Source organism: Haliotis asinina, chromosome 9 (genome assembly GCF_037392515.1).
Source record: "Haliotis asinina isolate JCU_RB_2024 chromosome 9, JCU_Hal_asi_v2, whole genome shotgun sequence".
Lineage (NCBI taxonomy): Eukaryota > Metazoa > Mollusca > Gastropoda > Lepetellida > Haliotidae > Haliotis > Haliotis asinina.
Window position 1 is genome coordinate 64,106,725 of NC_090288.1, and position 26,671 is coordinate 64,133,395.

A 26,671-nucleotide genomic window follows, 5' to 3' on the forward strand; every position below is an offset into this window, starting at 1 on the left:
GAAGCTTTTGTTAGGGCGTCTGGTGGGTTGTGTGAAAAGGAAAATGTGTTTGAGCGATTAATATCTTACCGCCCAAATCTCAATTCTCCTCAAATCGTGTTATATAGTAAAATAACATTCTTGTGTTTGCGGCAGTGTGGAGTGTGGTTAGTGAGTTGAAAATTATTTTAAAATTAATGGCAATGTCTGCAGGTTGTGGTTAAAAACCCAAAGGACAAAAGGACCAGAACTGACAAAGTCAAAAGGGCCAAAGAATAATCCAAAGTGCCAAAGGAAAGTCAAAAGGCCCAAAGATTCAAGTCGAAGGGCCATACATCAAAGTCAAACAAGAACATAAAACTAACGTGCTCTTGTTTACTTTGAAATAGTTATACACCACTGCCTTGGGGAAAGCTCCACAATGAGTGAGCGGGCCAGCAATACGCGATCCAGGAATTTTGTAAGGAGGGATTTCAGGGGAACAACCCCTCCCCTCCCCCCTCCCTCCCATTGTCTCCGACATCGCAAAAGAAAAATCTTTAATGTGATCTAAAGACAGTTTCAAAAAGGTGTGTGTGTGTGTGTATGTGTGTGGTGTGGTGTGGTGTGGTGTGGTGTGGTGTGGTGTGAGGGGGTCGAACCACTTGATCACACACACACACCCTTCCCCCACCCCCCTGGTCCCGTTCGTCGCCTCGTACGAATAAGATCAATTCTAATTCGGATCTTCGTTCTGAATGAATGAATGGATGAATGAATGAATGAATGAATGAATGAATGAATGAAATGCAACACATACAGTCTGTTAGTTCAGGGCAGTGGGGTAGCCAAGCGGTTAAAATATTCGCTCGTCAAGTCGAAGACCCCGGTTTCATTCCACACTGTTGTCTCCAATGTAATATTAAGTTAAACATTGCTGAAAGCGACGTACAACGTCATCCACCCGTTCCTTCTCTTTTTCGTATGTCATTGTAAATCTGGCTTTAACTTGCTCCCGAGCAAGTAACGCTCGGTATATTCCACAAGGTACGGGAAGTTACAAGCGCCTAATCACAGAGATGCCTTCGTGCAGCCGGGCCCTTGAACATTTTCACAACGCGTATTCATGCATTAATCGCCGCTGTGCTGTAATATACATCATTGCGCGACAAGACAGCAATGTACCAACATGCAACGGTTCATCGTGTGTGAGAGCCCGACTCGAACTGTGTCGTTTCACGTCACTGTTGGCATAGCCAATTTAGATGTGGCGCTACTGTCGACGAATATCGCTAAATATGCACAATAAATAGAAAGGCAAAACGCCAACCAGCATATCACTCCATGTTGATTCCGGCATGAGTTCACGAGTAATTAATAAAGTTCGTTTACTACTGAGCTTGGTCTTTCGATATGTCATAAGTAGAATAATGGATCTCTCATATCAGAGACAACAGTACCAGATCTTTTTGAGTGGCATTTAGAAGCTGGTATGGTGAGTAGGAACGATTTGTTTGTAGACAGAAAATTTCTGTATTAAAAGTCCTCCATCCAACTGATGTTCATAATGTTAAAAAACCGCCCAAGCAGAAAATTACTTTCATACTGTATAACACATTAAAAGTGCTTGTTACCAATGCAAGTATCCATTTTGTTTGTTCACTTTGGAAATACTGAAGTTTTGAAAGAGATCTGTTCATTGGTGTGCAGCCTATCATAGTTATTGTTTTAAAGCAGGTGCCCGTGATAGGTTACAATGTGATCTCTGAAACTGATTCATACACTTATTTATATTATATTTACACAATTATTTGTATTGATGCGATAACATGAAAACATAGAGAATAATTGGAAAAGCTTTAGTTGTTTACCCTGTTACATTTTGTCAGTAAGAGATTTCATACGCGATAAAGAATCAAACAACGCTATGTATAACTGATAGTCGTTCTCTATTCAAGAACAACTTGTCGAGCATTCCTCGTTTCAGCTGATGCTCCCATTCATTCTTAACAAAAGTTGTTCCTACAGTACTACATTTTCTCTTGGGCGGAAGGATAAACATACCCAGGGGAGATAGTTCAAGATATTGAAGGGACTAACATTCACACACCGATATACACCAGCAATCGTTGGTGTTTATTTTGTTAAAGCCATTGAATTATGACTGATAAAATGTTTTCTTTTATCACAAATAATAGATTATTGTCTTTTGGAAAACATCGGCTGATAGGCGTAATGATATTCGATGATTACCTAATACGGACTTAATAATCAAAATATTACATATTTGGTAGAAAAGATATGTATGCACTGTCCTTGATATCGCTGATTTAAATAACGGATTCAATAATTATGATGACAATATGTCTTAAGAAAGACTTTTCTCCCAATCCTATTCACTTCGTATCTTTGAAAAGGCTGACTTCCGGTTGAAAACAAGGAATTTCTCCTGCAGATAATGTTGAGCAGACGCCTATCTGTCATGACTGGGATATCGTTGTAGCAACTGTATTACTTTTCGTCATGGCTGACAGCAGAAAGAGCAGAGGGTTGAGTCACGTCGTAAGACAACGGGAGTCAGCAGATCAAGGTATGTGTGAAGTTATTCAGTGTTTTCAGTAATATGTTGTTCATGGTTTAGTTCAATGTTACTTTTTCTTGGGTGTCTGGCGAGTATACACGGGGATACACGCTCAACCAGAACATATTTGATGAAATCGCGTTTTTGATTCCCTAACATGCATGCAAACATTTCTGTTACAGAAACGCAGCTTATCTATGTATGTTCATGGTAAACGAATTACCCCCATTAACGTGTTTAAAGGGGAAGGTTTATACTCTAACTTTGGAATTGTCGAAATATGGATTGGTGACTTCTTCGCGGAATACAAACTGACTTATGGTGAACAATAACTTTGACAGTATTTGTGTTTAGATAGGGACTGCATGAAACAAGGTCTGTCTTCAAAAAATGAGAAGGTACCGATCATAGATGTAGTGATCTCCGCCTCCACTACTCGTTCGGATCACTTATGGAGTAAGTCGTGGTTCCCTTTATGCGATATATCCGCCCTTACCTAGGACTGGTGATACTCACAAAGTGGCTCCCACGAACTCCCTGTGGCGATTGGTCATCCCCGGCTCCTTTTGTCTTGGGTCATGACCTTGGAGTTTCGGGGCACAGCTCCGATCACCACATAGCCAAAGGTGTCCAATAAAGTAGCGCTTGAACAGGTAGGAAAAAATGGAATCGTGTACCCACATGTACCTACATGAATCAGAATTGAGTACCTGGAACTGTAATGAATACAGTGCTAATCTCAAATTTCTGAATATTCAATCACATTTTGACAGAAAGGGTGGCAATACAACATTAAAACTAATCTCAAGATATTTAATTTATGTCTCTTTAACCAATATAGAGAGTAACACCATTACTGACATTCCTCATTACAACACAAAATGTTCCCCCTTTTACTACTCACTGCTCGTGCGCAGATAAATTACAGTTGTTCATTATAAGCTCCATTAATCAGACAATACCAGTGATGTAAATGAGTGTTACTTCAATTACTAAAAAGACAAAGTATTATCTGCCCTTGTCATTGCAGGGTTCCCTTACTTTCCTGGTTCTCAGTTCCTAAAAATAGGACTTGATTTCGCTGTACCCTACCAGGATTTGAGTACCCATCCCAGCCCTACAATAAAGAGGTACAGCCAAACTGGGAAATGCTTTTGTTGACAATTAGACATAAAGGTGGTAAGATATAAAGCAGTCAGTGACAATCACTGTCGAAAAGCACACAATGTAACAGAAGTTTGGATTTTTACTTTTTTTTTTTGTTAGTGGTTAGCGTTAATAAAGTCCCACGATTGTCTCCCTGGCATTACTGCTTGTTTGTCTGAAACTGGTTCCCAACTTTGTTTGTGTGGGAGATGGGGCTCAGCTTATGCCTGTCAGTGTGTCTCATGTTAGCATGTGACTGTTGTGGGGGAGAAACCTGATGTGTGAGAGTGAGAGTTTAAACGTAAGGAATTTTTGCTTTGATGACGTTTTTATGCACATAACGAACCCTTGATATGCTTGAAGATGCAATAAACTTTCCAAAAAGCTATTGCAAGTATAATATCAGGCAGTTACACAGTGTTCATGAATAGTGTCTAACCCTCTGACAAATCTGGCAGATTTGCCAACGGTCAGACAGAAGTCCCCAACCCAGTGTGTCTGACTGAATATATCACTTTGTCTTAAGTTGTTATTTGTGGAATGTGACACTGGTTTACCGTGTATAAATTATGTTTAGAATGTTTGTCTTTATATAATGTTAATAATTTCAGTGCCAATAATAAGAAATGTTAAAATCTGAAATGTGTGTTTAATTTTATTCTGTGGGTCCTGTGAATTTCCAGTGGGTCAGACAGACATCTGATAGTCACAGGACCCAATGTCTTGTTACTATGAAACACCATGCGTGAACACTGGTTACAGTGGTCAAGGGAAAAATCTATCTGTATAGTATACACACGCACATTAACAATATCCCATCCAAATCTGTTCACTTGGTGTCCATATGTACATCCAGAAGTCAGTTGTCCTTGAAACCTCTGGGTGTATCTAGCCACAGACAGTAATCAGTTGTCCATGAGGTCCATATGTCCCTACATACATCCATCTGAGATCCCTGAGACCTCTGGATATCTTTTCATACATCCACTTGTCAGCTGTCCAAGAGACCACTGGATGTCCCTACAAATGATCAGTTCTCACTTGTCCCCGAGACCACTGGATGTCCTTACATAATCCAGTTGTCAGTTGTTCCTGAAACCACTGGATGTCCCTACTTACATCCAGTTTTCAGTTGTCCCTGGGACCACTTGATGTGCCTACATGCACCCAGAACTTTGTCAGTTGTCCCTGAGACCTCTGAATGTTCCTATGTACTTGCCAGTTGCCAAGTGACTTTTAGAAAGTAACTTGTAATTACTAATATTCAATTTGCCCTGATTAATTATGGCATAACCGTGATGTAATTCTGAAAGAATAAATCAACATGGTATTTGAATTTTGATATTAATGTTTACAGGACTTTTTATTATCTGCCTTACAAGTGATAGTTGTCATTATTTGTTCAGTCTCTGACTCTCACATTGTAAGTGCATTGCAAGTTCACTAAGTGATTTTCTTTTGCTGGCATTGAGAAATGCTGTCACAAATAATATCTCAGTTTGATCATAGTTCTTTTTGTCTATGTTTTAAAGTTTCCTTCCGTCTTCCTTGTTCCAAGCACGAAATCACATTTTGTGCCACACTTTTTATAACGCTCAGTGTGAACTGCTTAACTATCATAAATTTGGAGATATTCTATTGATTGACAAAAGTATTATTTAGCCCATGCCAGGTGGGTACAGACAGAAATTGTGCACAATATTTACAAGTCATAACATCTTTTTCTTCGTCTTCAAAAAGTAACCATGGCCATTTTGCACACCAGGACTGCTGAAATTTTCTACATTTACCATTCTCATGTTTTGGACACAAGAATCTGCTTTGGTTTCTTCACCTGAGAAACTGTCGATCAATTTCTGTGACATTTTGCTAACCTCAATGGTGGCATTTAGTTGTTTACCATTCTATCTTGGCCTGACTGTTGAGTGATTGGTCAGTGATTGGTCAGATATTTATAGAAATGCTTGCTTTTGTTTCTATAGCTTTATTGTGAACTCACCAACTGAGGAGTGATAAATAGCAAAAAAAGAACCTGTAGTTTATTATCATTATGAAAGTTACTTCATTTCATTCTTGTATCATGTCAGATTTTAATAGCTACATTTTGAGCTGATAAAAATGAAATCTGACTTTATTTGCAGTTAGAAACTGTAAACATTGCAGAAATTATAGTATTCCCAGAAATTATTGAGAATCATGTTGCGTCATGTAACTCATTACGTTTATTAACTTCTGGCGTTTTACTTACATAAACATGTTAAAACATCATCCTTTTACAGTCTCAGTCTTGTTTTAGTACTTTGTTAGACCTCCTCGCTCAGCAATGCATGCCTGAATACGCCTAGGCACACTACCCATCAAAGTTTGTAGGTAATCGTGTGACAGGGTATCCTAATATTGGACCACCTCGGCCTTCATATCTTCAATATTTCTCAGTTCCTTTTGGTTTATTGTCCTTTATGACTCCCCACACATTCTCAATTGGGTTTAGGTCTGGGCTGTAACTGGGCCAGTCTAAAACTTGAACATTTTCGCCCGACAACCACTGTTTTGTGTAGCGCGCAGTGTGTTTTGGGTCATTATCATGCTGGAAAATCCAATCATCTTCATACAATGTTTGTGCTGTCGGAAGAAGGTGACCATTTAGAATGTCAACGTATCTTTCTTTTGTCAAGTTTCCCGTGAAAACACACAATGGCGTCACTCCGCAAGCCGATATGCCACCCCACGAATTCCACGTTTTTTCACCCAATTAAGTCTCTGTAATTCCTGCCTAACTGTTTCATTGCATACCTGAGAACTTCCTCTGCTAATCATTTCATTTCTGATGTTCTCAACACTTTTCAATTTGCCCCTACTCACAATCTGCCCAAGTCTTCGGCGATCCACAACACTGAATTTCCTAGGCTGACCTGCCCCTGCTTTGTGCCCCATCCCGGTTCCTGTTTGAATATTCTTCAAAGTTCTGTATACTGTAGACAGAGGAATACCATGTCTACAAGCTAACACTTTAGCATCAGCCTCACCCCTTTCAAAATCATCTAGAATGAGCTTTCTTTTCTCCCTTGCTGTAAATTCTGCCATGTCAACACAGGAAGTCGTCTGCTCAGACAAGGGAGATAACTCTTGACATAATGAGCTGCCTTCTAAGCCTTCAAGAGTTGTCTCCCTTATTTAGTATGCTTAGTGCATAGTGAAAGCCCTTTTTCCAATCTTAGCATCATTAGAAAAAAAAAAACAAAGATTTTCTCAATAATTTCTGGGAACACTGTATCTGGTAGCTCAGTAAGACACCATTAACTGACCTGTCCTGGGTGTCAGGCGATGGGAATTGGGATCTTTGATACCCTGCAAATCAGTGTCCTTACATACATCCAGTAGTCAGTTGCCCAGAAACCACTTAGTGTACCTACTCAAGACAGTTGTCATTTGTCTATGATGGTTTTAATATCCATGTACTTGTGAAGGTACGGGTCAGAGTTGATCTTAGAGCAACCCATTCTTGTTATAAGAGGCAACTAACAAGATTGGTTGGTTAGGCTAACTGACTTGGTTAACACATATCATCAGTACCCATTTGCGCAAACTGATACTCATGCTGATGATCACTGTATCATCTGGTCCAGACTCTATTAGTTACAGACTGCTGCCATATAGATGGAATGTTGTTTAGTGTTGCGTAACTTAACTTACTCACTCACTCAATGTCCTTGTCAGGTGTTACATTTTGACTACACCATACAAATTGATGATTATGTTTGTTTTTATTTTACTTTTGATGAATCATCAGCTAACAATGATCTTGGTTGTCAATTATCTATGTTTCTAGACCCCTACACCCACAGTTTGCTGCGTCATGTGTTCTCTGATCAGGAGAAGTCATCTGAGGCAGGGGCATCTGGTGTTGAGTAAGTATAAAAATGATTGGATTTGGAGAACATAGGCTTGGGTACTAGGTGAATGGGTACCCATATTAGTTGAGGTAATCGGGGTAAGGGTACCCAGGTAGGGTTGGGTAATAGGGGCAGGGGTATTTGGCTAGGATATGGTAATAGGGGACAGGTATCCAGTCTGAGCTAGGTAATAGGGAGCCAGGTATGGGCATCCAAGCACTTGCACAGACTGATCTTAGATCTACAATTATTGTAAATCCTTAAGATCGTGATCTTAGATTTGTGTTATAATAAAAATCCAATTCCACAATGTGATTGTTGGCTAAGATCATTTTAAGTTACAACTGAAACTTACAACTGGTATGGACCAGTTGTAAGGAGCTAAGATCATTGTACTCTGTGACAAAATGGTGTTAAGTTAGTGTCAGATTCATGCAAATGAATATTAGCATTGTCATATTTCCCTGTCATGCATTTTCCACAACACTCCCATCGTCATGTCACCCTTTCATATCTTTACAAATCTAATACTTGTGGGATATATTTGGGATTGTACTCCAAATAACACTGACCAGGTGCCACAGTATGTTTCATTGGCAGCCATTGCCAAATCATCATACAATTAGGTGTTACATCATATGGGAATTTTGTTTATATTTTATTTCTTAATTTTTCAAATTATTAAGTCAGTAACTCAAGACCCAAATTTATTTATATACAGTGTGTATGTTTGTATTTCAATATTTCATAAAACATGATATTTCTGTGGTTGCAGTATGACATTCTTAGTTCACAAATCAAGACAGTATGTAGAAAAATTAGAGAATAACCCAAGAGGTACAAGTGATTGTATCTTCCATGTAATCGTTTTCTTCAGAGATTTGAGTTTTCTACAACTACAACTGTAGGACAGGACTCTAGTTTAAGAAATTCCTACCTCCTCCATTGAAGAGTTCGAGCTTAGTTGAGATTGCGATCTTAAGTTCATGCCGACTTACATTTGTGTGAAGATTGGCTTTGTGCAAAGGGATTAAAGTTGATGAAGGAGCAAGCCTATGCTTCAAAAGGTTATGTTATCCACAATAAAGAAGTCGACACCCATAAATCTGGCTTTTCTTTTCTTATGGATTAAGGCAGTTGTATTGTGATTGTAAAGTTGATTGTAGGTGTCTAAGACTGATTGTAACTAAGGTAGCTCTGTGCAAGTGGGCCCTGTCCTGCACTTGTTCTGACTCTTCCCTTAGTATTTTCAAGCAGAAACTGACACCTGACTCAGACTTATAGCACATTCCATCACCAGCTGAACCATCAGGCTTAGTGTTGCGCAGACATATGTGAGGTCCATTGACAGGGCTCTCTCCTCTATTGGGTTCTCTCCTCTGTGAATGGAGCTTCAGTAACAGTAATGACACCAAATTCTATCGTTATGTTTTGCATATATTTTTTGTTTCAGCATGATGTACATGTCAATGTTCGAAGAAATATGTTTTCGTTTCATTTGAGAAATAATATGAGATTTTTACTTTTATGATTTGTGGTAGAACAGACTGATGTATCATTATGATTTGTCATGCCTGGAACTTTGGACATGACCTCTAGTGTATATGCAAAACAAAACTTTTCCAGGAAGGCCATGGACCTACACAACTTACAGAGCTATATTGATCTGTCTCTCTGTGATGCTGTTAACCTGCAGGGAGCCTGTGCTGGAGCATCCGAAGGTCTGTCTGTAACACGGTTATCTAGTTGTATGGTCATATGTTCATGGGACATCTATCTGTATGAGGGTTATCTGGTCGTATGTACATGGGAGGTCTATTTGTATGAGGGTTATATGGTTGTTCATACATGGGGAGGTCTATCTGTATGAGAGTTATCTGGTCGTATGTACACGGGGAGGTCTATCTGTATGAGAGTTACCTAGTTGTAACCCCTTCTATTTGCAAGTAGTTAACATTAGCTAATATTACACATTATATTTGAAACGATTGCAGCTTTCATTCATCAGGATATTCTTTGTTTCAAAAACAGACATGTAGGTCACACCAAGGGAGGTATTCCGTATGCAAATGAGATGCCAAGATTCATTGCTCCAGTCTAAGTAAACTTAGTCTCAGTGTAATTCCTTACACTCCACCACTGAGTCTAACAAACCCTAGTAGAAGGTCACATCAGGTTACCTTTGAGTGACCTATGACCACCCAGTCAATAGTGAGACGGTTAAATAGATTCAACCAATCAGACAATGGCTAATACTTAGGGATCGGAGGGACTTACAAAATATTTAGGTCACTGATGCAGATATCTCCACAAACAAAAATCTTCATATAACACAGTTATTTGATATATGCTTTGGGGTTTCTGTTGACATGGTTACCATATATTAGGTATTAACTAATATATCCACAAGATGACATCCTTGAATATTGCCAAAAAATCACAATTTTCAGGGACTGTTTACTCACCGTTGTCATGATTGTAATGTGCGCTGTATGCATCACTCAGAAGGGAGCGTACGCTAAATAACAATTGGAATTGTTTGGGTATGAACCATTTTGAGATAAAAAGGTTAAAAGGTATGTGTGAATGTCCACTTTCGCGATTTGGTAAGCTGTGTTATGATCGGTCAATCTCAATGGTTACCTGATGCAACCTCCCATAAGGTTTTGCTAGACACAGTAGTGGAGTGTAACGAAAAGTACTGATGCTAAGTTTACTTAGACTGTCATTGCTTTAGCATGTGCACAAGTACTAATCTATTTTTTACATCCTATAAATAGAATAAACACTCTAAGGGAGACAAGCGATATGCAAATGAGGTTTCCCAAGACAAACTGATTGGTCAGTGAACAATGCGACTGTAAATCCACAGTGTGGAGACTAAATCTAGCCCTCAGTACCAGTTCAAGAAAAGCTGGAAGCCTGAACAACTGTTAAATCTATCTCCTTTTAATTTGAAAGTGAAAGTGACATTAGACAGGGTCAAAATTCTGCTGAGATAGAATATCATTCTATTGTTTAGGGTTCTGAATCTCAAGTCATCAAAAAGTAATCATATAAATGAATTATTTCATTTATCATTATGATGACATTTATGAAATAATATATTCAATGATAATAGTTAAAGTACGACAGTTACTATTTGTGTTCATACTTGTCAAATTGGCTTCCAGCTGGCATATTTGTTTTGATGGCACTTATTTATGAATCAATGAACAAAATGAAGGAAAAATACAAAATGAAGGAAAAAGACAAAACTTTGGTTGGAAATGTAGAACATATTCACAAAATATTAGGGTGAAATTACATGAGTCGGCTAATAACCTTTTAATTCGTCTAGTAAAAGTAAATATTTGCTTGTCAAAGGTCATCTAAATAAAAAGAATCTCAGTAGAGCCTTGCTGTTATTTTTATAATATAGCAGTTGGCATGCTGCCCAGGTAGATACTAAGGCTGTTAAGTGCATAAAACTGAGGTAAGGGTATTGTGTGACTGCTCTGCCAGGAAGCAGGCAATAATGTCAGAACACGTCAGGACATTTCAGTCAGGTTGTTTGAATACTCATCGGTTATGACTGACTGATGACAGGGAAGGTGATTTAATGTTTTGTCAACTATGTACTGAAAATGGTATGACACAAGATGCTGAATGCCAATATTTTAAAAATAGTTCTTTTATTATAGTATCATAATGATAATCAACTGTCCATTCATTCCCCAAAACTTTGTGATGGTCTCCATTTTGCAACTGCATGTACATATGAAAAAGACAAAGCAGTTGTTGCCTTCATGAAATCTCTTCACTGGTTAGCATGACAAAGTTTTAAATATTTGTTGACATTTTATGTGAATTTGAAACCTAAGACATTGAAATTCTCAAGGAAGGTAACTCCAACCACTTCCAGTGATCAGTTAACATCTGTGTCTCATGTGATTGTGTATGAACTACAAGTTAAAATGGAAGAGTCTGAATATGTTACAATTTAGATATTTTTTAACTTACCTTACCATAGGTCTTATGCATATTACCTCAAGCTTCGCTAAACAAGATCAAACAGTCGTTGATTTGCCATTCCCCTGAATGGCTACCTCATGTATTGACAAATGTATAGGCACGGAAGTGGCGTGATCTTTGTACCTGAGCAAGTGCGGGCCTACCAAAATTCATTTTTACTTCAAGCGTCCTCGAGTGTGGACGTGATGTTGGTTTGCTTATTTCAGACCACCTATCGTTTGTGATTAAAAGTAGTCACATTCCCTATTTTTATGTGTAAAGATGAAGTTTCTTCACTTACCTGGCTACCTCGTGTTGTTTGTTGTGATGTCAGTGTTTCCCATGTCGTTTTTCTTGGTTGTACGGGTGTTTGGGGAGTTTGCTCGTTCCTTGGCTTTCGTCTCCTTTGTACTCCATTGCCGTGTTTGTCATTATGGCTGGTATATTTTGTTACATTTTTATGGCACGTTTCACTCGCTTTGTGGGGGCAGCCATCTTGTTTGTCTCACTTAGCTGTTTTGCATAGTTGAGCGTGCCTATTGTACGTGCAGGGGTGTTTTGCTACACATTTGTGTAGGGTTTTTTTGTTAACGTAATATTTTTACGTTTTTCCCTTTTTGCATGTTGCAGTGTTTGTGCGTAACTCGCCAGTTTTGCACTATTTGTAAAGTCCTGGTGTCCTGATTGTGCGACAGTTGCTTGCATCTTGGACCAGCATTGCCATCACCGTGCGCCTTTGTCAACCACCAGCTCTGACTCTGTTGCCGATGCCGATGCCTGTACCTACGCCATCCTGCACACCAGCGCCGATACCTGTGCCAGCGCCGACGTCAACACTGAGTTCATCTTACAGAATCCCTTGTGTCTCTCACACTATTTCTAGGGAGGAGGATCTGCAATGCCAGTTAGTGGAGGAGAGAGCTCGGTGCTTTGAAGCTGCATACTCATGGCACTCCAGAAGATCTCGGTCAAAATCTCCAAGACGTCGTAGGTCTCATAGCCCCCATCGAAGCCGATACCGGCGCTCCAAGTCTAGATCTCGCTCGCAACGTTGATCTTCTGAAGGGGAAAGTCGGTCAAGATCACTCACTCGGGGAAGCGTCACCACAGGTCCAGGTCGAGATCGCTGCGGCGCTCTCCTCGACGTAGTTCCTGCTGTTCGGATGTGACCTTGTCTCCAAGAAGTACCCTACACAGGGTGTTTCCTTGCCTTCATCTTCCCAACGCCTAGCTTCTCATGCCGTCTCGTGGGAGGATTCGGAGGAGCGATTCTTCTCTCCTGGTTATGATGAGGATATGTTAGATGATACTGATGACAGCAGCACCTATTTACCACCTTTGGCGATATATGAGTGGATTGCTGACAGGCTTCCAGATTGTCCAACCAACAACAATCACCCTTCGGGGATTAGACTGTTACCGGAATTATTGATGCCACCACATCCTATGGTTGCTGACGCTATCACCTCAGTCAAGTGCCCTTACTCTGGCCACTGAAGATTTGGACTAGCACGACTGGGTCCTCTTGCCTCCTGTCATGCCAGTTTGTCCAACGCCTGTAGGTGGGAGATTAGGGGTCTTCTGGCCCAGTTGGAAAATCCAGGAGGACCCCTTTGTTACCAACACCGTGAGGACTGGATACAAGATACCAATCACCGTGTCCCCTCCGCTGATGTTGACGCCCCAGTCAAGTGTGTGTTCTCATGTACAACATGCTCTATTTGCAGAAAACATTCAAATATTATTAACCAAACAGGCAACTGAGACAGTGTGAGATCCCCATCAGTCCTTGGGGTTTCTACTCACCCATCTATTTAGTACTCAAGAAAGACTCAGACAAGATGCGCATGATCCACAACATGGCGGCATTCCACAGACTTTATCTTTTGGAACCGCCTCATTCCGAATGATAACTCTGGAACAGATTCAGGCAAGACTAGCACCAGGAGCGTGACTAGCCAGTATGGACCTCCAGGATGCTTACCTCCATGTACCAATTTTCCATCGTCACGGGAAGTTCCCGAGGTTTGTGTTTGGAGGCTCTCATTACCAATGGAGGGTCCTCCCATTTGGAATTTCCAGTTCCCCGTGTCTTTTTACTCTGATTACGTCCCTGATTTCCCGGTTTCTACATCTGAGGGCTATAGACTTTGACCCCTGCACAGATGACTCCCTCCTGAACAACCTTGACCCTCAGTTGCTACACAAACAGCTGGACTTTGCCACTCATCTTCTACAGCAACTGGGGTGGATGATCAATGTCGAGAAGTCGCATCATAGTCCCATCGCAGGAGTTAACAATGATAAGGGGTGGTTTCTGACACACTCCAATCTTGTCAGAATCCCTCAGGATCGGTGGTAGAAGATTCTCAGGTTTGCAAGTCAAGGCTTTCGGGAGTGGTAGTCCTTGTTAGGTCTTCTCATGTCAGCCCAAGACTTGACATGCAGGGGATGTTTTTTGCTGCCTCACATTCAAGCGGACGATCTGCAGGTCAGAATCCTTCTGCCTTTACATCTCCAATCTTATCTCCGATTGTGGACAGTCGAATCGAATGTTTGCGTCGGAGTCTCTTTGACGGACTGCCCTCATAACCATGAGTTATTTGTTGACGCATTGCTTCAAGGCTGGCAAGCCCATCTCGACGGCCAGACCACCTCTGGGCTGTGGTCAGGCGCTGAACGTGACTGGCATATAAAAAACCTACAATTTCAAGCAGTGATCCTAGTGGTACATCATTGGGCGTCCCTTCTGAGGAATTCCATTCTGTTGATTTCATCAGACAGCCTTTCACTTGTTATGCCTCAATCACGGTTGTCCCCTAATAGACCTGTTCACGAACAGGCTCAGTCAGCAGTTGCCTTTATTCGTGTCTTCCATCCCAGAGCTGGAAGCTTGGGCAGTCGATGCAATGTCTCTGTCGTGGGAAGGGCTGGACACCTATGCCTTCCCGCCTCCGATTCTTCTTCCTGCAGTCGTAGAAAAACTCTAATGGACAAGGAGGATACATTTGCTTTTGGTCGTGCCCTGGTGGCCAACCAGCTCGTAGTTCCCAGATTTGCGAAGTCTCGCCAACTGAAGTCTGCTACCCTTACCGGATTGGACGCATCTTATACGCCATCCTCACAGCCATCAATTGCACCCCGACCCTCATCAGTTTCATCTTCATGGCTGGTTCACCTCCAGCCATAGCCTTTAAGGCTATTCTACGCATGTAGCTGAGGTCATAGCTTTGGCTCACCGGGTGAGAAGTTTTGTCGTCTGAAGTCTGTAAATAAGTTAAAGGTCTCTCCTCAGATGATAGCTGAGTTTCTTCTGTATATTCGGAAGTCCAGACGCCTTAAAGGCAGTACTACTGGGACGTACCTATCGGCCTTGAATTCAGTTCTGGCAGTGAAATGGGACTTGCAGGTTTCCAAGGTGCCCGAACTTATGCTGAAGGCTTTCAAGCTGAAGACCTAAAAGTCAAGCTCTGCCCTCCAGCTTGGGTACTTAAATATCATTCTACGGCATCATAGAGGTTCTCCCTATGAGCCTTAAACAAGGCTTTCTTTGAGGACCTTTCTAGAAAGACAGTGTTTCTCTTAGCCCCGGCCACAGTGGCAAGAGTAAGTGAACTTCATGCTCTGGATGTCACCCGTATTTGATTTGAGCAATCTTGACATGATTGTGTGCATCTAGGATTATTGTGTGACTTTATTGCTAAGAATCAACTTCCTGGTCAGCAAGACAGGACGTTCTGTCTTCTTCCTCTTTCTTCGATCTTGGGGCCTCATGATGTGGAGGAAGAAGTTCTTTGTCCAGTTAGAGCAATGAAGTTGTATATTGCAAGATTGGCTTCCAGGAGGTGGTTTAACAAAAGCCTATTTATCCCTTTTTCTTCTTCTGCTAAAGGGGAGGTCATCAAGAACACAGTGGTGCTTAGGCTTCGTCAGACCATTTTGGCCACCTGCGATGCTGCAAATCTCCCCCACCCTTCAGCTAGTAACCCGAAAGAGATTAGAGTGTTAGCTTCCGCCATGGCTTCACACAGTAATTGTGCTGTCCCCGCCTTAATGGAAGGGTGCTTTTGGAAGTTGACTACAGTCTTCGCCAGTCATTACCTGAGGGACTTGGCTGTTGAAGATGTGGAGGGTCTACAGTCTTTTGGCCCCTTGGTAGTTGCCCAGCAACTCACTCGGCCAACTGCCCATTAGGTAATTACTGCTATTTACCGTTGGTCTTGTGGATAACTTTCACCATTGTGTCTTGGTTGTCTTTGGGGATCCGTGAGTTACTTGCTGTCTCCTGTTTCAGGATGAGCCTGGGACTGCTTGTGGCTTGCTTCTGGATCCCTTATGGCATATGGACGGAGTTTCTGGGGATGGTCCTTTTGGAGCCTGACACCACCATCCGTCGAATCCATATGCATAAGACCTATGGTAGGTAAGTTAGAAATTTTATTAAAATCTAGATATTTTAGATATTTAAATACTTACTTTACCATAGGGCGGTAACTCCCTCCCAATGGTGGACACTCCTCCCCACTCTGGACGTGATTTCAGTAAAAGTGAATTTTGGATGGCCCATGCCATCCAGGTCACGTCATTTCCGTGCTTATACTTTCGTCGATACGTGAGATAGCCATTCACATGTGAGATAACCATTCATGGGAATGGTGAATCAGCGACTGTTTGATCTCATTTAGCGAAGCTTGAGGTAATATGCATAAGACCCATGGTACGGTAAGTATTTAGATATCTAAAATATTTAGATTTTAATAAAACTACCAGCTCTGTCCTGTGAAATATTCCAAACCGGTTAGACTAGCCTGTGTAACCTATAGTTACACTAAACCAGTTTGATTAATATTTATGGCATTAATATTTGTCAGTGAGTCCTTGAACTCAGTTGAATTTGTAGATGTATCACTGCAGTTGGTGATCATACCTTTTAAACTTTCTCATAGTAGAGCAGGAAAACAAGGCAACCTAATCTAGAGTTGTCTGTGTTGAACTGTCACTTATCCCAGTATGAACCTCAGGGTATTCCAGTCTCCAGTAGACAGACACCTCCACACGAATATGCTAGTGCAAATGCCTTGATTTTCAGAATATATGCTGATGACTAGCATGTCTTTCTCCATTCTTTTTAAATGGTACATTTTATGAGGAGGGAACTACTGTTTCAGAGTTATCCCTGGATGAAAACTCAGGCCGAATTGGAAGTAAAGACGTCTTCTTTGATATTTACTCCAATGTTGGGACACTCATAGTGGAACCAGACCGACTTGGGGTAAGAAAGGCATTTGCTTCAAAATATGCCATTGTGATTTGAAATATTTTGTTTTAAGTATTAAAATGTTCAAAGTGAGTTGAAGAATGTTGACAGAAATGACTGTCCATTGTATGAAGGCGATAGACATATTGATCTTTGCCATGGGTGTTGCTCCAGTAGGGCGTCAGTACTTAGTCTTGCATAGTTCTACATTGTGTTGAAATCCGGGTAAATTGCTTCATCTCACATTTCTTTACAGCTACAATTTACTATGAATTCTTGTTTTGTGAAAACAGGGTAAAACCAGCCCTGGTAAAACCAACATTGCAACAAGAAGAAGTTCAGAAGAAAAATGAGCTGACATATTCATGCTTATGATGTTAGATTTGTTGTCGGCTAATTCTCAAAAACTGGCTTGCACCTTTGGTTGCATCAGTTGCACAAGTAACTAAACACTAAACTGAGCCCTGCTGTAGGTACAATGTTCATTATGAATACCATAGGCCTTCAGCAACCCATGCTTGCCATGAAAAGCGACTTGTCGTAAGAGGTGACTAATATTATCAGACGGTCAGACTCACTGACTTGGATGACACATGTCGGTGGCTCCCATTTGTGCAGATCAATGCTCATGTTGTTGATCACTGGATTGTCAGGTCCAGACTCAGTTATTTACATACTGTCACCATATAGTTGGAATAGTGCTGAATGTGGCATAAAACTGAATTCATGCATTACAAATAACACATACATTGATTGTAGATGTATCATTCCACTGTGAGTGTCATGTCAGGGTAATCTCCCCTTGTCTCAACTCAATAGTTGTTGCTGTTGTCATGGTAGGAGTGTCAAGTCAGGCAAAATCTAGATAAACCTGTAGAGGTTTCCATTTCTTTGAAGAGAATCCTTGGGGTACATATATGCATTTTCTGCTGCCGGAAAATGTCGTGTGACTGCTGTATCAACATTTTAATAAAATATTGTACAATAAACAAAAAGTCTTTTTTCTTCATCATACGGCACCTCACCAAGTGTAGTCACCCCTCTACCGCACATGCGCAGGCAACCAGGTAAGCATCCAAGCTTGTATCATCATTTCCTTTTGCTGAATAAATCAGTGAACAGAATTGAGGGGAGGTGGGTGTCCTTACCCCAAGAATGATTCTCTTCAAAGAATTGGAAACCCCTACTGGTTTGACTAATTCTTTTTCATAGAGATCGTCTTTGGGGTACATATATGCATAAAAATTCAGACTCCCAAAGACCGGAGGCTAGGGAGGAGGGAATTCTGGTAAAGTACGTAAGGATAGTGATAGTAATTACGAAATTAACTTACTCAAAAAATTCTCACCTGTGTACTCCTGATGACCTTCTGCGAGAGGCATCATGGGAGAGAACCAACAGGGAGCAACCGCACTGATACTGCACCTCAGAGCTAATCATGCTATAAATAGCACTGTAAAAAGTGCAAACATGACCCCGCACACATTGTGATTTCTATAGAGAGCACCATATGGGGGAAAACCCAACTGAAGACTGACAACAAATCGATCGAGATCTCAGTCGTGGGATATGTCAACAGTGGAGACGTGCACTTATATGCAGTAATCAGCAGCATCAACCGACAACCAAGACTCAGGATGGCAGGACACTGTCCACTGGAAAGAACAGAATGGCCAAAGTGCGCTCTCTCATGCTAGTAGTGCTTGATAAACGTGCTATGCCTGCTCCAAATAGCAGCAGAGCAAATCTCTTCAATGGGCAGTGCCGATGCAAATGCTTTGGAATGTGCTCGTTGCAGAGGTCCCTGATGTAGAAGGCTGGGTGAGAGTAGGAAGTTCGATAGGAGCTGTCACATATAAAGCGTGGTTGATCTTCGGATGGTTTGAATCCGGGAGGCGAATACTGACACAGTCTGGGTGAAACACAGTGAGTGACGGGTCTGCAGACATGGCATGTGAATCACCAACCTTTCTCCCAGATGTTAACGCCACCAGAAATTTGGCCTTCCATGTTAACAGCTGAATGGAAATAGCCGATAGACGTGAGAAAGTAGGACCAGACAGCCAGTCAAGCACGACTGACAAATCCCAAGGTTGGCTGGTATGCCTTATAGCAGTTTGAACCCAATCCACACCAGCTAAAAAGTGCTGCACGAGAGGGTGCTGCCCCAGAAGAGCACCATCGACAGGAGGGGAAAGGAGGAAAAAGCAGTGGAGTAGCCAAGAATGGTCGAAGCCGCCAAGCCTTCTTCCAAATGAGCTTGCAAAAACTCCAATACTCGGACTAAATCCGCAGAAAAGGGATCTGCAATCCCCCTATCTGACCACCTAGCAGGACCACCTATCCTCATACTGAAGGTTTGTCGAATCCCACCTTGAAGCCAGCATTGTGTCTGCAACTGCTGCAGGAATTCCGCGTGCCTCAAGGCTAGACCTGACAGAGACCAAGCCACCCACTGCATCCGTGGATTGGGGCGTGGCATGCCGTTCTGAGTGGCAATGTCCGGTTGCAAAGGTAATAGAACAGGAGGCTGAGCCAGAAACCTGAGAATTACCGGAAACCAGCTCTGTGATGGCCAAAGTGGTGCCAGAAGCACAAGCATCTGAGCTGACTGGGTGGACAGGTCGGAGAGGATGCGGGGAATCAGGGGAAGTGGCGGAAACGCCCACAGAACCTGTCCCGTCCAATATCTGCTGATAGAGCATCCACTTGTGTGGGGCCAGGATCCAGCGAGAGAGAGCATCTGCTCGCATGTTCTCCAGCCCTGGTAGATAAACCGGAATCACCTTGTTGCACCAGAGGAGAAATTCCCATGTTTCCCGAAGGAGCGCTTGGGACACCGTGCCGCCTTGCTTTATGATGTAAGTCATAGCCGTACGGTTGTCCAACTGAAGACGAACCACCTGGCCCCTGACATGATCCAGAAAGCGCTCGAAAACCAGCCGCACAGCTCTCAGTTCTAAGACATTGATGTGAAGACTGGCTTCGGCCTCGGACCAGCGGGCCTCTCTTCCACAGTGGTAGATGGCCGACAAATGGTGGACAGCACCCAAGGATTGTCTTCTCCCATTCCGGTAGGAAGAGGGAGAGGCGACCACCCACTGGGACAAGGCAAGAGGGCGTGAGTAGTCCCGTGCAGCACTGGAATTGACTGGGACTGCCCCGCGGGAGCAACAGTGTGTCTAGCAGGGGCAGACCCCCTGCAACCGCGAAAAGGCAGACTCGGACGTAGGCTGTTGTCTGGAAGAAGAGTTCGCTAGGGGAGCGCGGGGGTGAGAAACCTGCGGCTGCTTCAGCAAGGCTTTCAAGTCTTAGACGTCGTAGCCGCTGCAGCCTCCCGACTGACCTGCTGTGACGCCAGAAACGTCGCTTCCAGCTGGAATGGAAGGGTGTACGCCGTTGCTTGGTAGCTGAAGCTGCACCCGAGGAAGCTGAGCCTCCCCTGAGGGTGACCGAAGTGAACACACACTCATCCATGACTGCTACTAGGAACAGTTCCCCCGCTTGGTAGCGCCGAACAAGGTCTGGTAAATCAAAGTACAGGCGGGTACCAGCAAGGAGGGGATCCATCTCATCCCACGGGGCTGCGTCTGCAAGGGTTGCCTAGGAGCAAAAACCTCGCCTGGCAGGCGGCCTGGGGAATAGCTTGTGCTATACTTTGATGCACCTCCCGCAAGGCCAAGGAAAAGCTGAAGGCTCCCTCGAACTCCTCAACCTCCCTGACATCCATAGCCTCGATCTCCGAGCCTGAGGCTGAGCCGGAATCCTCTTGAAAAGAGGATCCACACCCAGACCCAGTGGATGATCGAACCACAGCGGGGAAGGAAGAGCCCAAGGCACCTTCCACTTCAGTCACCGAACCAGTACCATCCGAACCCTGGTCCTGAGACGGAGGAGGAACCTCGGACGAAACCGAGTCCTTCACTCTCATGGGAAGGGGTGGCGGAACCCCAGGAATCCTCAACGGACCCTCCTTCTCTGGGGTACCTCCGGACCTGAGGCCAAAGGCAACGGATCAACAGACATCTCCAGGCCAACGGAGCGAGCAGAGACAAGTGATCCGCCCCCAAACACTCCGTCCCCCGCCCAGAGAGAGTGAGGAATTCCTGCCGGAGACCTCCAACTGACTCATGGATGAGGACCTTCACCGAGTCCATGTGCTGCTGAAATAACTGCAAGAGGACTGCGGCGTAGAGGCAGACTTAGGATCTTTACCCTTATCATGCTTAGTTTTCTTAGTCATAGACGGGGGAAGCTCTGTCTGCTCCCCTCCCGCCTCCTGCAACTCTTTATAAAAGAGGAAATCTGCCGCCCTCCTTTTATGGGCCTGGGGGGAGAAGCCCAAACACAATTCGCACACCTCAGGCTTATGGCCTGCCTTCCCCAGACAGCACAGGCATTTGTCGTGCTTGTCTTGTGAAGGGATGTTTGTCCCACAAGTAGAACATGCCGTAAAATCCTAAAAGCCACTATGCCAAGCATACGCTGAGGGCCAACACAGCAGCACATAATTAATTTTTTTTTTTTTTTAACTTATACAAAATACTGAAAATTACGTGAATATTTGCGACATGAACTAGTTGGCAATATTTCAACACGAGGGGGCACCAACTTCCCGCCATGGGAAAGCAAAACGTGTGTAACCACTGGAAAGCCAGGGCAAATACAAAGTCACAGACAAACAAGTCAACTCCTGGTTTAAATAAACGTTCCGTTTTTTGTCTATTAACAAACGAATAAACCATACATACAGTTGAGGAAGACTCAGTCATCTTCACAGTAAGCACAGAGTCGAGTTTAACTTTCTTGTTTTCAATTTTCAGCACACATGTCAGAACAGCAGTTACAGCAGAAGGAATGATAATAAGGCTTGGATGCTTACCTGATTGCCTGCGCATGCGCGGCAGAAGGGTGACTCCGCATGGTGAGGGGATATTTAATGAACAAAAAAGACTTTTTGTTTATTGTGCAATATTTTGTTAAAACATTGATACAACTGTCTCATGACATTTTCCATCAGCAGACAATGCATATATGTACCCCAAGGATGATCTCTATGAAAAAGAACTGCCTCTGTGATAGCTAGGTACTCATCAAGGTAATAACTATAGATTTATATAGTGTTTTTACCAGTTGAGCACAACTGCTCATAAGCGCTCCTAGAGTCTGACAACACGTGGATTACACAATACCAGAAATGTCTATTCGTAAGCCTCCTGGAACAAGTAAGTTTTGATGACATTCTTGAAATCATCCAGATACAAAATAGATCGTATGCTTTCGGGAAGTTAGTTCCACAGTGTTCGGCCCGCTGCTGCAAATCTACGGTCACCATAGGTTGCTGACCTTGAAGATGGGCGATCAAGCAGATTCTGACTTGCTGACCATAAGGCTCTGCCTGGTTGATAGCTTGTGATCAGCTCTTGAAGATAAGGTGGAGCAAGTTTGTGTTTTGATTTAAACACAAGCATCAGTACTTTGTATTTCACACTTTGTTCCACTTTCAACCAGGCACTTTAGAATAGGTGTTATGCTGTCACTCTGGCTGCTGAATAACAGTGAGTGTTTGGTCTTCAGGTGTCCAGCCTGAGTAACTTCAGCAGTATGAGGGCCAACACCTGTGTCTACAAAGGTAAATTATTCACATGTACTTTTGTCCATATTCTCACTTGTAGTTTTCATGTAAAAATTACAATGAGTCTTCAATGTATAAATCATCATCTACCATTTTTAACTGCACGTTTGAAACCTCATTCTTGAAGAGACATGGTGTTTTTGTGCTGACTAACTTCAGATTCAATGTTTAGACTTGTACAGATTGTAACCTCAACTAAAAACTGTTGTTTGCCTCCAGGGAAGTGGGTGTATGAGCTGATGCTGGGCTCCAAGGGAGTGATGCAGCTTGGCTGGTGTACAATGCAGTGCAAGTTTTCTCAAGAGGTAATAAATGTATAATAACCACTACCAAGGACTGCACCTCAGGCAGGTAGCAAGCCAATGTTTTTAGTTATGTGTTCTGGTTATCATTATCAACACCACACCCATGTTTGGAGTTTAAATATCAAAGTGAGTGAATGAGTGTAGTTTCTCACTGTACTCAGCAGTATTCTAGCTGTATGGCGTCAGTCTGTAAATAGTTGAGTTTGGACTAGATAATCCGGTGATTGACATCTTGAGCATCAATCCACTCAGTTGGGATACGATGATATGTGTCAACCAAGTCAGCGAGGCTGACAGCTGATTTCGGTAGTTGCCTCATATGACAAGCATGGGTTACTGAAGATCAATTCTAACCGGGATTAAATGTTCAAGAGCTGCCTTACTTCCAGCTTCCAGTTTTCCTCTGTCATGCTGACCTGAAATGCTATTGACAGTGGTGCCAAAATCTTTTCTACTCACCGGGGATAATGATGCTGAAATATGGGTGCAGAGGAAGACTGTGCTTATTTAGCTCTTTAACTTTTGAAACTCGCTCCAATAAACCACTTCAAGTTCCAGTGATCTAGGGACTTGTTTTTCTTTCACTGGTGTTGAGGATGTTCAAGATAGTGTCTGTCTCTCCTGGTTTATGGAAGGGATGAGTTATTGGAGTAATGACATGGATGACATCTTTCATGTTGATAGTGAGTTGTGATTCCTTAAAGAGTATTGCACAACGGAAGATCTGTCCAGTGTAGGAGCAGCTCGAGGTGATGCAGGACCTATTCAATGAATGACTGGGTAAACCTGCTGACACGGATACATTTTTGACCAGTTCAGTATTATCATCAGGGTGACTGTGATTGAAACATATGATCACTGACTCATAGGTATAAGGCATAGCCATATTGTGGCACTGACATGACTGGTTAAGGAATGTCTCCTGTTGACAATGATGACAATTATCAGGATGATAGTGATGGTGTTTCAATTACAGGAGGGTGTAGGCGACACTCAAGATTCTTATGCTTATGATGGAAGTCGACTGAGGAAGTGGAATGTGAAGACTCAGAAATATGGAGACGTAAGTACACAAACTGCTCTGTTTTGTGTAAAAATATAAAGGTTTTTATACAATTTCACTATTCACAAATCTGGATACATTGTGCAAAACATGACACAGTATATTTGTTTCTGATAAATCTTGTATGAGATCGTATGTTTCAAAATGCTGTCCACATTTTTTCACAGCCGTGGTTGACTGGAGATGTGATCAGCTGTGCAATTGACTGTGATGAAGGAACAATGACATTTTACAGGTATGAAGCTAGAGGGGAGGATACTGGTCAGGCATGTGGTGAATATATCGCCTTTATTATCCATACAGTGAAACATAACCGAGTACGTAAAAATCATATGTTGCACACATGTAATAAACCCTAGAACGGATTTCATTGGTCAGTTATCTGACCTCCATGACCCCATTGGAATGTGGAACTACTTTTTTCATTCATTACTTTTTACTACAAATTTACTATGAATGTTCAGTCTCGCTACTATGAGAACAAACCAATGAAATGCTATCAAATATGAAACGTTACAAACAGACAATTTTTCACACACCGTGTTTATTGATTTGAGATTTCAAGAAAAGGTAAAAATAAACTCGGCTCGATAACGACAAGTGGAGCACACGTCACTGGCAACAAACGGCTAACAATTCACAGTGCCCGCAAACATTTGATTCAGAAGTTGCAAGACAATAATGTAGCTCCAACACAAAACATGCAAGTGTCTGGACATAAAAATGTACAGAGTGAACAATCATTCATGACATTCTGATGCACAACACTGGGTAAGTGGGACAACTGTTGTCTTCGACCGGAAATCAGCCTGCCATGTTTCCATGCTCACGCCACACGTCTTTAGTTGTTCCGTCATTGGCAGTTTGTCCGAAATAAATCTAACATCCCAATGTATGTCGTGCACAAACACAAGCAAAGCCTTGTCTATTGATGTTGTTCACACTATCTTCGGAGGTCCAATATTCGGGTTGATATTTCACATCAAAATTGACAAGTGAGACCGAGCCGTTACAAACCGTCGCCATGTTGCTCGCTCTTCTCTCAGTGACTCTTCTGACGACGAATAAATTTGTCATTAACAATGTTTCCAGTTATACAAATCTTACTGTTACTTTAGCTGATAAAGATTAAATTGCAATTCAAAATGTGTTTGTATTTTATTTTTCTTCGTGCAAGAATAGCTGGGCAGTATGTCATACTCTTTTCTTAGTAGTATTACACAGGGAGTTTACGTCCATAGCGCCGTATCACTGTATTCTTGCGTGACCTTGACCTTTACATCAAGTGACAACAGCTGATTTCAATCTAAAAATGCTTTATGGTTCAACTTCTTTATTCTACAAGGTCACAACGTTTCGAGACAGATCCTAGTCTCTTCTTCAGGTGAAGTGAGGGTAAAACTAAAGGGTTGTATATATATATACTACAACCCAAGTGAGGGTAAAACTAAAGGGTTGTATATATATATACTACAACCCAAGTGAGGATAAAACTAAAGGGTTATATATATATATATATACTACAACCCAAGTGAGGGTAAAACTAAAGGGTTGTATATATATATACTACAACCAAAGTGAGGGTAAAACTAAAGGGTTATATATATATATATACTACAACCCAAGTGAGGATAAAACTAAAGGGTTATATATATATATACTACAACCCAAGTGAGGATAAAACTAAAGGGTTATATATATATATACTACAACCAAAGTGAGGGTAAAACTAAAGGGTTATATATATATATATACTACAACCCAAGTGAGGATAAAACTAAAGGGTTATATATATATATACTACAACCCAAGTGAGGATAAAACTAAAGGGTTGTATATATATATACTACAACCCAAGTGAGGATAAAACTAAAGGGTTGTATTATATATATATACTACAACCCAAGTGAGGATAAAACTAAAGGGTTATATATATATACTACAACCCAAGTGAGGATAAAACTAAAGGGTTGTATATATATATATATACTACAACCCAAGTGAGGATAAAACTAAAGGGTTGTAGTATATATATACTACAACCCAAGTGAGGATAAAACTAAAGGGTTATATATATATATACTACAACCCAAGTGAGGATAAAACTAAAGGGTTGTAGTATATATATACTACAACCCAAGTGAGGGTAAAACTAAAGGGTTGTATATATATATATACTACAACCCAAGTGAGGATAAAACTAAAGGGTTGTAGTATATATATATATAAAACCTTTTAGTTTTATCCTCACTTCACCTGAAGAAGAGACTAGGATCTGTCTGTGATGTTGTAGAATAAAGAAGTTGAACCATAAAGCATTTTTAGTTTGATTCCTCCAACTTCTAAATGCCTTTGAAACAACTCAAACAGCTGATTTCGTTTTACATGGAGTTGTTTAGAAATAAAAAGCTAGATACAAATGGATGATAAAGAAATTAACACACTCGCGGGTATGTCATATTATTTTTACAAAACTCGTGGCAGAAAAATCCATAATTTGTAACCTACCTTACCATAGGTCTATAGCAACTTACCTCAAGCTTCGCTTAACAGGAGATCTGACGGAGATGAAATGCATTCAGACTTTAATGGCTCCCTCGCAATCACGACGTCAGGATACAGAAGTATCTGGATCTCCTCACTGCACATGCGCGCCGATTCCTCGAAAACTTTACTTTTACTTCAAGTGTTGTCTGAGACAGACGGTTGTAGATTGCTAAGATTTTTTTCTTGATCGAATAAAGTCGTAACTTTTTCGATACTTGCTTGTTTTTCTCCAAGTGTTTTGGAGTTGGTATGTATTCTTTCTATCTTTGTGTTGATTTTACATGTAAGTGTAA

General features: G+C 41.8%; 1 protein-coding gene across 1 annotated transcript in view; it reads left to right on the plus strand.

Annotated features, from left to right (window-relative positions):
* Window positions 1–2,381: 2,381 nt before the first annotated feature.
* The window catches only part of LOC137297072 (E3 ubiquitin-protein ligase RNF123-like), a 61,454-nt gene continuing 37,164 nt past the window's right edge, over window positions 2,382–26,671 (plus strand). The window contains exons 1-9 of the mRNA XM_067829044.1: window positions 2,382–2,548; window positions 7,515–7,593; window positions 9,205–9,299; window positions 9,741–9,743; window positions 16,740–16,843; window positions 22,406–22,460; window positions 22,683–22,768; window positions 23,745–23,831; window positions 23,999–24,066. Coding sequence (XP_067685145.1) covers window positions 2,482–2,548; window positions 7,515–7,593; window positions 9,205–9,299; window positions 9,741–9,743; window positions 16,740–16,843; window positions 22,406–22,460; window positions 22,683–22,768; window positions 23,745–23,831; window positions 23,999–24,066 — 644 coding nt within the window. The 5' untranslated portion in view covers window positions 2,382–2,481. The remainder of the gene's footprint in view (window positions 2,549–7,514; window positions 7,594–9,204; window positions 9,300–9,740; window positions 9,744–16,739; window positions 16,844–22,405; window positions 22,461–22,682; window positions 22,769–23,744; window positions 23,832–23,998; window positions 24,067–26,671) is intronic.